Genomic DNA, 15,614 nt, shown 5'->3' on the forward strand with positions numbered 1-15,614 from the left:
ACATGGACAGACATATCACCAGCATGAAACGCAAGTGGCAAAAAAACATAAGAAAAGATTTTCATCATCATTGGTGATCAAGGAAATGCAACCCAAGACAGGGAAGAGTTATCTTACACCTGTCTCTTTGGAAAAACTTAAGAAATGAGAGAATACCCAGTGTTGAAGAGAATGTGGATCCACAGAATCCCTCATGCATTACTGATGGAATGAATGTAAACTGGTACAACCACCTTTGGAAAACACTTTAGCACTATCTCCTGAAGTCAAGCATTCAGGTCCTTATGACCAAGCAAATCGTCTAGTAGTTATATACCCCAAAGAGACTCTTGGACATGTGCAATAAAAAGCATGTACAAGAACGTTCTTAGCAGCAATGCTTATAACAGGGAAACGCTGAACCAGCCTAAGTGCTTAAAATCCATGGTTTGTTCACACAATGGAACCTTCCACAGTCATCAAAACAAGGAATTCTAGCAACCTGTAATATGGATGAATCAGTATAATTTTAAGTGAAAATGATGTCAGTGACTCCTCTACTCCTGCCAAGTTAACCACAGTACAATACCTTTCTTATAAAGGTAAAATAACCAAAGCACTGGGGATATACAGAGATGCAATAAAACTGCATAAGAAGGAAAGCATTAAGGAAGATACAAGAATATGGTCACCTTAGGTAGAAGACAGAGCCACATGGTTACATATAATTAACTGTTAAGTTTCTAGTTTTTGTTTTGGGTAGTGAGTAGCTGAATGTTTAATTTATTCAGTTAATAACTACCTGAATATGTAAGAAAAGAAAAGCAAGCACTTGTATGGACCAATGATGAGGTGTATTATGAATCAAGTACCGTAATGTCTCCAGTTCTGTACAACCGAAGTCCTTTCTTTCCTTTCCCCTCTTGTAAGCAATTCTGACCATTTCATTGTATTACTGCCAAAGTCCAAAGACCAGTTTCTGAAAGCTGGCATCGGCGAAGCTCTACACAGAGTAGGAACATAAAGAAATAAATCATAGCCCTTACCCATAAAGAGTCCAATCCATCAGCATAGACAGTCCCATAAACAGACAAATAAGAGTGTGAGATATCACATATGATGCAAGTCTGCACTGTGCACTGTGGGAACCACTTCTCACTGCCCAAACTGTTTTCCTTTCCCACATCTAATTTCCTGGAGGTGTGCTTCCAATTCCAGAGGCATCGACCAGAGGGCCACCTTTATCAGAATCCCCTTGGAGGGCTGACACCATGAACATTGTTCACCTTCCCCACCAACATCTTCAGGGTCGATTCTTTGGCAGACTGTCCAGGATTCTGCAATTTTAATAAACTCCCCAGGTGCACCTATGGCTTGAGAAATCTCCCTCACAGAAGGTCTATGTCTTATTTTATCCTCTTTCTGAATCCAGGATAATATTCTGAACATACTAAACTCGCTATCATCCCACTTTCCCCTATTAGTCAGGTACCCTGGCAGCCATACCATTTTTATAGCCCCTGGGGAAAGAGGTGGGGAAAGCTTCCTCAGGAAGGAAGAAGATGTGACAGAGGGGAATGCTAGTGGCCCCTCTCCTTGAGATTGAGACATGCAGCCCCAAGACATATGTGTCTCAATATCCCTCTTGAGCCAAAGTCTCAAAAAGAACCATTCTGGATACGTTGCAGGGAAAGCCAAAAGCAAAGGCTCTCTTCCCTTTCCTAATTTGGTCCCTGGGACACAGCTCCAGATGCAACATTGGAAAAAGAGAGGTGGGGCACCTGAGTGGCTCAGTGGTTGAGTGTCTGCCTTTGGCTCAGGTCCTGATTCCAGGGTCTTGGGATGGAATCCCCATCAGGGTCAGTGTAGGGAGCTTGCTTCTCCCTCTGCCTATGTCTCTGCCTCTCTCTGTGTGTCTCTCATGAATAAATAAATAAAATATTTTTAAAAAGGAAAGAGGGAGTGGGCTATCTTGAATCTGAAAGACTGAAGCCACAAGTTACTATTACATGAAAATTTTAAGTTGCCACAGTATAAAGACTCAAAAAGATTAGACTAAAAACAAACAAAAACTAGAGGCTTTATCATCTTTGCACCCTGAACTTGGTGCAGAAATTTGCAAACTTGCAACAGTTGTATCCCTACTACCTCCCAGGCCCCACCTACAAGAGGGACTGAGTGCTGAAGTGCTGAATGAACACGGTGGGGCTGAAACGCCTACTTACTGCAGACTGGACATCGGGTTTAGGTCATAAAGCGGTAATAGTCTGGTTAATAACCAATAATACTGGTTAGTGTCTGGGGGTGGGGGAAAGTGCTGGGGAGATAGAATGCATTCTAGGCAATATTTGCAGAGAAATGGATTATGGAAGGCTATGTAGGTACAATGTCAAGAGAGACAAGAAGCCTGCCACAAGACCAGTGCATGTCCTGGTAGGAAGAGGTCTTGTGCTCTTACTGCCTTTTCCTTCTGAACAGTCTCATGCCTAATGTGGACATCCCAAGCCTCAGGTGGCCTGCTAACACCATCACTTGCTGCAGTGCAGCTATGCTCTGAAAAGCTGCAGTAACATAGCTACTACTGACATCAAGAGTCCCATTTCCTGCCCCGGCAAAGGTCCCTATACAGAGAGTTGCCCAGCATTTGAAACAGGGACAATGAGTGGAAGATGAAAGAAAAAAAATTTCTTCAGGAGATATAGTAAGGCACACTTATGCCTTTTATATTATGAAGGCAGGAAGCACTTTAAACAAGGAAATAAGTACTATAAACTTCTACCTTGGTAAACCACTGAGATATGGGGATGTATTTTTACCCCAGCATCACATAGCCCAATACATGAATACCCTAATACACTGTGTAATATTTGGTCTCATTGGGATGAAAATTACCTGACTTTCCAGGACTTGATTTCTCCATCTGTAACATGGGAATAATAATACCTGTGATATTGGGTTGTTGTGAGAATTTAATACATGTTTATGTCCTATATAACACCTAATACATAGTTGGCATTTAATAAATATAAGTCTCTCTCTAAGGTGCTATTGATCTCATTATTATTCTTTTGGCTATTATTATACAATAGATACAATAGGTACTTTTCAATAAGTAGCAAGTGTGTCAAGTATTCTGCTGGTTGTTTTACATACATTATCCCATTTTTGTAGCTAAAGAAACCAAGGTTCAGAGAGGTTACTTGTTCAAAGGAACACGGCTAGTAAGTGACCAGGGCAGGATCAGAAACAAGAATTACCTGAATCAAAAAGTCTATATTCTCACGGCAACACTCCTACTCACGTTCTTCAGATGTGGAATCCTGGAGGCTCAAAGTTGCTACATAAGTTCAACAAGCAAAGTAATAACTGCAGAGTGAGAAGACTTTCCTCTACTTCCAGGCCAGTGCTGCAGTGATGTGCTGATTAGCAAAGATAAACCCCCTATGGTACTGGGCACAGCCATCTGTGTCCCCATCCCCCATGGTGAACTGAAGTCCCTGAAGCTCCAAATACTGTGGGCAACAGATAAGAGGAGGGGGAAAGAAGGAAATTACATCCTGATAAAAGAGAAACTGGATGCTTGTACTCACAGAACAGCTTCTCAATAAAGTTTCCAAAGAAAAACCCACTAGCTGAAAATAAACATAGGAAGAACTTCCAAATCTCTGTCAAGTCTGTCTCTGTCTCTCTGTCTCTGTCTCTCTCTGTCTCTGTCTCTCTGTGTCCCTTCCTGTCTCTTTCTTTCTGTCTGTCTCTCTTTCTGTCTCTGTCTCTCTCTCTGTTTTTCCATCTCTGTCTCCATCTCCATCTCTGTCTCTCCCTCTCCTCCTCCTCTGTTTGTTTTGGAAGTTGAGAAAAGCGAGCAATGTGGATCCTAAAGCAGTTTACACTGAACCAGATGGTACATCTGATTAGCATCAGACTAAAAAGACACATTACTTAGAGATTAGGTTCTCATAGGGACAAATCTGTTCCAAAGGCACATAAGGTTTGCTTTTCTCGTAGACTCCCCTCAGAGCTTTCTCAGGGCACATCTATTCCTTTCTCCCTTCACCACCAGCAGGCAAGTCTGAGCTTGAGTTGAAGAAGACAGCAAATTAGTCTCCACAGATTTCTTAGTTCTCCTCTCACTGAACCCTGAAGTCATTCACACTGGGTAAGCCACTCCCTATGCAACCTTGGCTGCTTGAGACTCTTAACCCTCTCATACCCCAGGATAAAAAGTCATATTATGCCACTGAATCCACACAACAACCCAATAAGACCCATACTGTGGTTATTCTCACTTTACAGATGAGGAAATTGAGATTTACAGAATTAAGTAATTTACTCAAGATCACAGGTCTAGTAAAAGTTGAGACTAATTACTTCCATGAAAGAAAAAAGTGGTAAAATGTGTGAGTGTGTGCACGTGTGTGTGTGTGTGTGTGTGTGTGTTTTAAAAGAGCCCCATGGAACAAACCATCATAAAGAATGACTGTCAAGTATTCCAAACTATGTAACTATGTTGAGGCATATGGCAGCAAGATAAATAATAAAAACAGAAAGCACAAACATCCCACTCTGACTTTTACTTCTTGTAGACATACATAGCATGGGCCCTTTCCAAAACTATGGGGCAATGAAATTAAGATTGGAAAAACAAACAAACAAAAAAACACATTCAAAACCACAGTGGGAAGCACATGCAGGCCAAGGCCCTTTTATTGATCAAGTCCTACGTTTCTCAGAGATTGAGGATATACATGTAGCTTCCTAGAAACAAGGAAGCTTAGCTTAGGGTTACATGCAACTGTCAAGCATGAAGGGACCCCCTTATTGCAAAGAACTGGAAGGTCAGAACAGAAGCTAGGAAAATGAAAGGAGCATTAGAAATAATAATCACAATGCCAATAACAGCTACTGCTTAGTATAGGACATTATGTTGTGATAAGCGCTTTAAATGCATTATTCACCTCATTAGCCCACAAAACAGCCTCTAAGATAGACTTAGATGATTATTAATTAATAATCCTAATAAGATTATTAATTAATAATCTAATTATATAATTAAGATTATCTACTGATCTTAATAAGATTTTTTTTCCATTTTACAGATACGCTTACTGAGGATCAGAGATATTAAATAAATTTCCCATGGTCACAAAGCTGATAAGAGGATGAATGAGGAATTGAACCCAAGCCTAGTGAGACACAAGAACAGTGCCCTTAACCAGCAAACCTCTCTCCCCCTTCTCCATAGGATCTTTCTGAAGATAGGCCAATAGAATAGTCTGCCAGAATTTCAGAAAGTGCTTAAAAGCCTTCTGGCCCCTCTGCTTGATGTCAATACAAATGTTTAAGGCTGTGAGTACAAGCTAATGTCACCCACAATACTCCAGGCAATTTGCACATCTGGCAGTTAAGTGAGTGCAGGCTCAAAGCAAATCACATCCCTGAGGCACAGGATACTTCACAGGGAGAACAACAGGAGGGATTTCATTACAGCTCAAACTTGGCCAAGGAGTCAAACTCACCTTATTTAAGGGTGTAAAGGAGACAGACCCTCAGCCAAGAGCAAATGACAGACACCCTGTAAGCACATATGAATTCAGACTGTATTCATTTGGAACCTGAACACTTAAGAAGGGGAATGGGCTGAAGTTTCCCTTTGGGGTTATTTTGGGAAGAGGGTTCACCTAGCAAATCAATAGTGGGAGAGGAGTTACCTTTAAGCTATATATACTGCTTTCACAAGTGAACCAAGGATGGATAGACTAATTATATATTGCCTCCCTTTTAAAATGGGTCCCCAAAGAGCACTCTGTTCAACTATTTCTAGTCTCTCTAAGTGTTTAAAGCTTAAGAATTTAGCATTTCATTTCTAACTGTGTACAACACTGGGGCTGGCCTTCTGTCTGTTAATATTAATCAGAGGGTTTTTACTGAATCTGAAACTCAGAGACACAGCAGGACTGGTGAGCAGCAGCCGTCCAGGCTGCTCTGTGATTCTGCTAGCTCTCAGGGGCCACCACCAGCCCAGGAGATGTGACTTCAGTAAAGGAATCACTCTAACTTCCACCAGCCTGGAATTGACACCACATGCCCAATCCAGGGTGGTGCTAGCACTCCATCTGTCCTCAGTGCTAAGCTGGGCCCCTGACAATGATGGCAGCACTGAACAATGATTGGGAATCAAGTAACCCCACCCTCTGCTGCCTGTGCAGTGCAGCATCATATGTAGCTAAAGTCATCCTTGTCACATCCCTGGGGTGGGACTCAATTCATCTCTAAAGTGACACTACCTGTAATCCAGGAAGAAACTGGATTCTTCTGGGCAGGAAGGGGCAGGAAGGGGCAGGAAGGGGCAGGCATATTTCAAAGCTTTCAGAGTGAGGACAATTCATTCTGTTGTGGAGTCCATGTTCAATATTCTGACATGGAAACCACAGAATGCCCACTTTTAAAAATCCAGTATATGAGAAATACAAAAAGACTTACCAGGATTAGTTTCCAATCACCTTGCAACAAACCACCTTGCACAAATAAACCATATATTTATTGGATTAATCTGTTGTCACACATCTGTCTGAATGGTCAAGAAATCACAGAAATGAGTTTGAAATCACGAGAACGCTTTTCTTCTTGTGCCCTTCTCCTGTCCTTAACTCCAAGGATAGGAATTCAGACAGCAATTTTGGATGTACCTTGTTAACTAAGCATTGGGGAAAAAGAATATTTACAGTGAAGTGGCTCCTGAATATTTCTGTGATTACCAGACAATTTACATAAATATTCAAGCCTAGCTCTCTAAAGAAATTTCAGTTGGGTGATGACTGTTCCTCTGCTTTCTAAGACCTCTTGTTTCTTGCAGTTTGCTTCTCATTTTATCACCGACACTGGTGTGGACACAGAGGAATTAAAAATTAAGAAGTGTTGGCCTTAGTGTACAGAAAGTAGTGCTGACCCTCAAAAATCATTGCTTTCACCCTCATAAATAAGAGTAATGCCAGAAATGTCAAATGTTGCTGGAGATGATGTGGTTGATGCATTCTGACTTCTTTCTAATCCTGCCTGGTCATATCCAGATGTGTGGCCATCTAGCTCACTAACCTCAAAAATAGGACACCCCAAGGTTCTTAGCACTGGGGCCCTGGTCAGAGAATTGGTGGTTATCAGAGATAAGTTTGGGGTGAGCAGAAGCTCTGACCATAACTTCTGCCCAAAGCCACTGTCATTTCCAGGAAATACCATTAAGTGAAGAAAGATAAAGTATAGTACAGGTGAATATTTGCTGCTATTTGATAATAATAATAATAATAATAATAATAGTAATAATAATAAATTAAATAAATAAAAATAAATTAAATAATAATAATAATAATAAATGACCAGGGAAGAATATTTAGTATATAAGTATCTGACTGCTTACACACAGAGTATCCCTGGAAGTAAACTCAAGAAACTAAAACCACCAGTTGCGTCTGGAGAAGGGATCCAAGTGATTATGCCCAGGGTCTTAGAGGGACTCTTTTCACGTGGTACTTTTTCATACCTCTGCATTTTGATCCATGTGAATGTATTACCTACTCAAAAGTAATTTACAGTTTTCAAAAAAATAAAACAGAGCAAACTCCTCTAATTCCTACTCAATGAGAATCATTGAGATGGGTCACGGGAATCTGCAGTCACTCTCTAGTTTATCCTTTCACTTTGGAAACTTTGAGAACTTCTCTGTTACAGGTTCTTTCTAACAAAAGAAACTTCACTTACTTCTTCTCAAGTTGAAGACATGTGTTTAAGTGTAAATCATGTAGGGGAAAAAAACATCACAGCAGAATGACCTAACATGTATGACTCCAAATTTACCACCTCATCAAACTCTCTCAAGAGGAGCAAACAATGTAACCTAAGCTTCCTAAAATCAATTTAGATTGTGATAGCTAAGTTGTCAGCCACTTTCTACTTTTTGCATATATTCAGACCAGGGAGTTGTTGGAGAAGAAACATTTGAGTTACCAGGCTGGTTGCTCTGGCCTGCTGAGAACATGAAGCGCATTGTGTGGTTTATGGCACCACCCACCTAGCCAGGATGCTTTGCACTCACCTTGTTTTTTAAAGAGGTTGCTCTGGACTATCTCATTCATGGATTGGACTTTCTGCTTCTGCAGTTTCACAGGGGGGATGCAGGTGTAGAACTCATATAGGAGTTGGCTGAGGGCAGGAAAAATAGGAGAGCAGAGGGCCAGTTAGATCAATGTTTGCCACATCCTGGCACTTAGAATTCATGCCCGGATTGTCAGTTCTGTGGAGGAAGAAATGACATACATCTTGCTCTCTTCCACCACTACCCCACCAAGTTCTCTCAAAGCATCAGATGCATAGTAAGCCAATATGCAGTTGGTGTCAATTTGACTATTAATAGCATCCAAAGAGATGCGAAAATCTGAAAATAATACCAATAACCCTGAGCCCGTATGTGTATCAGACACATGCTTTGCACTTTATATCAATTATGCCATTTGAATCTCACAACTCTATGAGGCAGATAAATACTTATCCCAGTTTACAAGTGGAAAACTAGGTTCAGAAAAGTTAACTAGCTTTCCCAAGGTTGCACAGCTAGGAGGCTCAGAAAACAAGGATTTAAAACCAAGTTCTGATTTTGTTACTATACTACTTTATTTACAAGTGTTTTATAGTTAGTAATACTTTATAAGTCTTAAGATCAAAAGGGTCCTTAAAAAAAAGCTATGAAAAATTATAGGTTAGAACTAGTTTGGGACATGAAAAAGGAGAGTTCTTTCTCAATAGAGTGAACGTAAAACACCACTGAAACTGAATTACAGCCCCTGTCAGCTTTCCCAAATCAGCTCATTGTGTTCATTCATTCCTTCAAGTACTTGTTAAGCATCTATCTGATGTATGACAGGCAACGTGCACAATAGTGGAGATACAATAGGAACAGACATGATCCCAGTCGGCATGGAACTCACATTCTTTTTTTTTTTTTTTTTTAATTTTTATTTATGATAGTCACACACACACACAGACAGAGAGAGAGAGAGAGAGGCAGAGACACAGGCAGAGGGAGAAGCAGGCTCCATGCTCCGGGAGCCTGACGTGGGATTTGATCCCGGGTCTCCAGGATCACGCCCTGGGCCAAAGGCAGGCGCCAAACCGCTGCGCCACCCAGGGATCCCTGGAACTCACATTCTAATGAAGGTTGGCACACAGCACAGAGACAAACAAATCAATATGAGGGGATAAGTGCAATGAAGAAAAGAAATAGGGAGTTGATTCAGAGAGTAATGGTGTAGGGGCTGGGGGAAGAACTGAACTTATTTACAACGCTCAGAAGTAGCTCCTCTGAGAAGGTATCATTTAGTTTGAGACTAGAAGGATGAGAAGAAGCCAGCAGAAATCTTGATATGAAGAAGAAAAGGACATGAGTGAAAAAACTGAGAAGATCCAAATCAAGTCTGGAGGGCAGTGAATAGAATTATAGTGATGTTCACTTCTCAGTTTTGATGACTATGCCATAGCTAAGTAAAATTTGAACTCATTAACGGAAGTTGGGCAAAGGGCATATCTTTGCAACTCTTTTCAAAATCTAAAAGTATCTCAATAAAAAGTTTTAAATTTTTTCTATATATTTATCTTGGAACTTAAGTGAATTTAGGAAAAAGAAGGAAAGGCCATACCTGGTATAGAGGCCTCTAATCTAATAGCATAGTCACTTTAAATAAATGTGTTCATCTCTTGAGAGAAATGTGATAAAGAAGAAGGCAAAAGGGAGTCTATTTCTCTATTATTCCTATTAGGGACTGGAAGTTGCTCTCTGCAGTGCATACAGGACACAGACTGGAACCCTAAAATAACCTCCAAGCCCAACTGGGATGGTGACATTTACGTTTACACCAATCAGTTATTAAACCTACATGTTTTCATTCTCTACCATTCGTGTCATCAATGAAGGATGCTTATTTTATATTATTTTTCACTGATGTCTGGCAAATTAAAACCAGAACATAGAAGTCCAACACCGGAAGCCCTATACCAAGTTCCTAACCATGGGTCCTCCCTCGCCCCCCCAGCTCTGGATGCCGACGTAGAATCCCCCACAAAAGCATTCCTCCTCTCCCTCTGAACTCCTGGCCTGCCATCAGAGCCCAGGAAAGTAGATGGTGAGCTCTCACCTGAGTAACTTTGCATCGAAGACCGTCTCCACATCATGAAGGACAGATGGGATATATTTCAAAGCCGCCACCTAGGTGGAAAGTGGAATAAACATGAGGGATGTCCACATCCAACAACTCCACATAATAAGGAGGATACTTTGCAATGTGAAAGGGATCAAGGGATAATGACCCTGAATCCTGCCCACTCCTGCAGAGATTCAAGACTCTGTATGCACACTGAGACATTAGCATGCACTACTTTGATGACAAAAGCAAACCACAACTTCTCCTATCTTCAAGGAGGCAGTAATGGATATGATGATCACAGACTTTGAAGTTAGACATCTGCTGTCAAGTCTTGGTTCTACTCCTTGTAACCATGTGGTTTTGGACAAAACACTTAACCTCTCTGATGTGTCAATGTTCTTATCTGTAAAATAGGGAAAATGAAAACTACTTTGATTGGGAAAATGAAAAATCATATGCATGAGGCATCCGATAGAGAGCCAGGCATGTTTTGGGTGACTGCTAAGTACTTACTTCTGTCATTATTGGAAGGTGGTGCGTTTGAATTGTTTTGTGGGTGGCAAGGACAGCTTGGACTGAATTATTTATATTTTCTCTCCCTGGCCAATTTTTGAACAGTGGTGGGCATGTCATGTTTTGGACCACTAGATAGGCTAGTGTACTAGCTGCACATTGTGGTGGCCTGTTTCTTTCCCCTGTGCAAATTAATTGATGCATCCAGAGGTATGAGACACATGCAATCCTCTGCACCACAGCAACCTTTGTGAAGCAGCAGAGTGGACTGCAATTTCTACAGAAGGAGTTATAAGTCACATGGCTGGACAATAATACTTAAGCATCTAGTAGAAAGATGTATTTTAAAATATTCTCTTATTTTTCTTTATATTCTAAAGAAAGTGTTCATAGTCTACATGTATCAATTACCCTTTAGTAATTAGATCAAAATAAAAATATTGAAACTTCCTTTCTAAAGAAAATTGTACTCCTAACCATATACAATTGAGCTTCTTAATTGACATAAATAATAATTATGACTATTCTCTGAGAACTTTTAGTGGGGCTGACACAGAACACCTAGGAGATTATTTTGTTAAACTTTATGTCAGCCCTACAAGGGAAAACTATTTTCATAGATAAGGGACCTCAAGATTAAATAAGTAACCCCAAATCCCAAAGTTAGCAAGTAAGAGTCAAGATTCAAATTTAGGCAGCCACCCCGCATAAGCCTTGAGCTATATGCCCACCTCACTCAAATAACAACTCCTCTATGCCTTCAACGTTTTCTTGTTTCTTGCTGTTTATAATTTTTAAAGGTCAGTAATACATGCAATGTAAAAAATATCACACAGGATAAAGTATTAAGGTGAAGATTGTTACTAAAGTCCCACACCTCCATCTCAGCTCCAATCCTTATTTCCCAGAGGGGCTACTACCAATGAGTTTCCTTTCAGATTGATTTCTGTGCAGGAATGTGCATGCATGCGTGTGTGTGTGTGTGATTTAGACAGTTCTGCACCTTGCTTTTTCCAATGAACCCTACAGCACTGATAACTTTTCATGTCATCTCATAGAATACATTCCCTTCCTATCCAACCACTACTTAGCAATGCCCTTATGAGTACACAGTACCTTCTTTAAATCCTCGCCTATTGTTGGATTTCATACTATATTCGATTTTTCTTTATTGTAAAATATGTGGTAAGAAAAGAGTTAATATATACTTTTATGTACCTGTAAGAATCCCTACAAGGTGGACTACTCAGATGAATTAGTGCATCAAAATGTGTATATATTTTAGGAAACCCTGTCATATTACCTTAGAAAGAAACAGTAACCAGTTTCCTTTTATTCCTTTCCCAAAACCCTAACATTGGTACACAAATATTTTTATTTTGTCAATGTGATATATAATTTGTAACTGTAATTTACAAATCTTTGGTTTCTAGTGCATTGGGCACCTTTTCTATATTAATTGAACATCTGTATTTACTAAATTGCTTGTTCATATCTTCTCATTTTTTGAAGAATTTATTTCCTTACTTGTTTCTGGAATTCTTTATGTATCATTAAAATTAACCATTTTGCAGTAACATGATTTGTAAGAATTTCCTCTTGCTTGTCCTGTTGTTTGTTGCTTGGCTTTTAGCCTTGTTTATCATATCTTTCATTGCACAGAACAACTTTAATCTGTATGTTGTCAGATTTGTCAGACTTTTTCTTTATAGTTATTGGATTTTGTATCCAGGAATTTATTTTTTATTCTTTCAATTCGAGATGACAAGAGATAACAAGATTCCAAAGCTGATGTTCTATTGGGACACCCTTATTCCATAGGATGATGTTAGGTATCCTGTGAGGGAAAAAGTGTTTGCAATAAAATAATTTGGAGAAACCCTGGCTTAAGTAAAAATAAACCAGTAAGCTTTTTTTTTTAATTGCAGAACTTTTCATAATTTTAATATGCTAGGGTACACTGTAACATTTCTCGAGGCAGTTACAGTATCTAGTACATTCGGACCTAGCTGGTCAAGGCCATTTTTATCAGGAAGCACCAAACAGATGTAGCAAAAACAGATGCCTGGAAAGCTGGGCAAGCAAAAGAAAAGAATGAATGGGATGAGTCTGGGCCAGTGGGAAGTAAGGAGACATGAGGAACTCACACTCTCTCTAAAGAGTAAGTCATTCTTGTTGACCTGTTCTAACCCTGTGCTAGCCAAATCAAACACATCAGCAGGCTGCGCTTCCCCCATGAGTTATGTATTTACAATGTTTAAATTCTAAAGAGATGCCCTATGCTGAGACATATGCCCTGAAAAGACTGGTCCAAGGACTCTAAGCAAACTGTCCCTTCATTCACTCTTAGACCAAAGAACATAGAGCTCTGGGCCCACAGGGACCTAAGTAGGAACCTCAGTGCTCTAACTAGTACCTGCATGTGCCCAGGGCCATTTCCTCATGCCCTGAGCCTCAGCATCGTTCCATGGGGCAACAGGGAATGATGTGATATACTTTACTAGTATATCATGTACCTATTGCAGTGTCCAGCACACAGTAGGCCTCCAAAGGTGTGTGTGCTGAATTTTACTTTATTCCATCTCTCAAACAGCTTCCCTCACTCCCCAGCACCTGGGTAAAATATAATATGTACTTATCAGAATTAAGACCAAAGTGAGAGGACAGGAATAGAAATCAAACCCTCAGCAAGTTGGGAAAGCCAGGACTTCATTGTCTATAGCAAGTTACTGGCTTTCAAGAGCTGCATACCCTTCCAGGGCTTTGAAGTGATACTGTGGAATAGCAGTCATCAGGAGTCCTGCACTTAAATGCTTCAGCTGTTAGTGGGGAAGAGTTGGTTGGGACTGGGACAAGGCTGTTTCAGAAGAAGCAAATCTTCCCAGTATTAAACTTCCATCTGGTCCAGGAGGCCTCACAGAGAAGTGGCAGGTCTGTGGTTTCCTTTTCCAACAAGGGCAGCCTACCTCTGACCCAGGAAGTCAGTAGCACTGGCCTCAAGTCTCCTGTCCATAGCTCTCCCCTTCATATGCATTAGTGGAGTAATGGCAGGTAGGTTCTGTAGGTGCAACCAGCAAGATCCCCTCCAGAAGGCAGAGCAGCTCAGCCATAAGACTGTCTGGGGGCCTCCATTTGTTGTATGTTTCTAAGGCCTAGAAATTAGAAACACCTTGGCTTTCTAGACCTGTTGTCCTTTTAGGAACTATGTTGCTTTACTATTGGTGTAATTTTTACTGTTATTAATACCACTATTATACATAAAATAATATTGTTATGTTATTACTTTCATCCCATAGTATATATTCCCCAATATATAGAATATTTAAGAACATATACAGATAAGTTTTTGTATGTGTATATAAATGTATATAATAGTATTGTTAATTTGACAGTTTTAAAATAACAACCATTATTAGAAACTTTAAACATGTCAGATACTTAACATGCATGACCTCACTGCACTTTACAGCCACTCTATGAATATACTGTCTTTCCATTTTACTAGTGAGGAAACTATAGCACAGAGAGGTAGAATAATTTGCCAGAAGCCACACAGCTAATGTGCAAAATAATAAGAATTTGTACCCAATCCTGTCCAACTGCCCCTAGCCAGTGTGTTTTGCTACTGCCCAACCTGCTTTAAGGAAAGGCTTCCTTCCATCTTGGCAAGTGAGGAGGTTTCGGTAGGAGAGAGAAGGCTGATTTGGGGAAGGAAGTAGATAAAGAACTTTCCTCTCTTTATGAGGATAATTTTTGAAAAGAAGCTACAGTTTTTCTGACAGTTCCTCTCAGTTAAGGATCTTCCTTGCCACATACATCAGGCATAGTAAGAATGTGGCAATGAGTGGATTTCCTAGATTAATCACCCATTCTCGACCCCTTTCAAAGGCGAATTTCAGCCTCAAGAAGAGAGGTGGATCCAAACCAAGCAACGTTGGTTTCACTGGCCCAGAAATAAGCCATGGGTAGACACTTGAGATGATTGTTATCTAGATAGACTTCCCCAGAACTGATAATCCTGGGCTGCTAGAAAACAGCCATTATTTAAAAATAACAACAAAACTCAAAACTGAACAGTTACACTCCCTCAAACTCAAAGGGGATTTGTCTTTTGAGGGTTTCCAGACTCTTCCCCCTCCAAACTAAGTAGGAATCAACTGCACGAATGCCAGTAGACAGAATTTTAGCCAAAAAGAGCATGTCTTGCATTGATGTGGGGTTTTATAAGAGGACTAGGCACCTTCCTCATTTAAGAGCACAGATAGTATTTCTATCCCACCAATTTTCAGTCCTTTTATTTTCACCAAGCAATGGATAGTCAAGGTCCATGGAAACTATGGACGATGTCATAGAAATGCACCACAGCATGATCAGAAGAAGACAGCTTCCTTAGAGATATGGAGCTGTCCCTAAGGACAATACATGTGACTCTCAGGACCGGCAGCCTCCTCACCAATCTTTCAGGGAAAGAGAAGAAAAGATGAACCAACATGCTCCAGAATACATATCTCTCCACGCCTTCTGTAAACCAACATTATGCTGCCTCTCCGACTTGTTGGGGCAGAGGAGTTTAGTGTTTATGAATGGCTGCCTGAAGAGGCAGACTGTCTGAGCCAAGTCCCCATGGATCATTTTTATCTGTGTGGTCTTGGGCAAGTTAACTCTGTGTTCTTGTTTTCTCACCATGAGAATAAAGGAAATAAAGTCACCTAATTTAATTTTCTTTTTTTTTTTTTTTAATTATTTATGATAGTCACACACAGAGAGAGAGAGAGAGGCAGAGACACAGGCAGAGGGAGAAGCAGGCTCCATGCACCGGGAGCCCGATGTGGGATTTGATCCCGGGTCTCCAGGATCCCTAGGCCAAAGGCAGGCGCCAAACCGCTGCACCACCCAGGGATCCCCTAAAGTCACCTAATTTAGAGGTCGATGTGA

At 40.4% G+C, this 15,614-nt stretch overlaps 1 protein-coding gene across 1 annotated transcript in view; it reads right to left on the reverse strand.

Annotated features, from left to right (window-relative positions):
* DOCK2 (dedicator of cytokinesis 2) overlaps window positions 1-15,614 on the reverse strand; it is a 397,905-nt gene that overhangs the window by 280,090 nt on the left and 102,201 nt on the right. Inside the window, exons 24-25 of the mRNA XM_072824198.1 lie at window positions 10,158-10,228; window positions 8,066-8,172 (exon numbers count right to left, since the gene is read on the reverse strand). Coding sequence (XP_072680299.1) covers window positions 8,066-8,172; window positions 10,158-10,228 — 178 coding nt within the window. The remainder of the gene's footprint in view (window positions 1-8,065; window positions 8,173-10,157; window positions 10,229-15,614) is intronic.

The sequence above is a fragment of the Canis lupus genome, chromosome 4, assembly GCF_048164855.1.
Source record: "Canis lupus baileyi chromosome 4, mCanLup2.hap1, whole genome shotgun sequence".
NCBI classification, from domain to species: domain Eukaryota; kingdom Metazoa; phylum Chordata; class Mammalia; order Carnivora; family Canidae; genus Canis; species Canis lupus.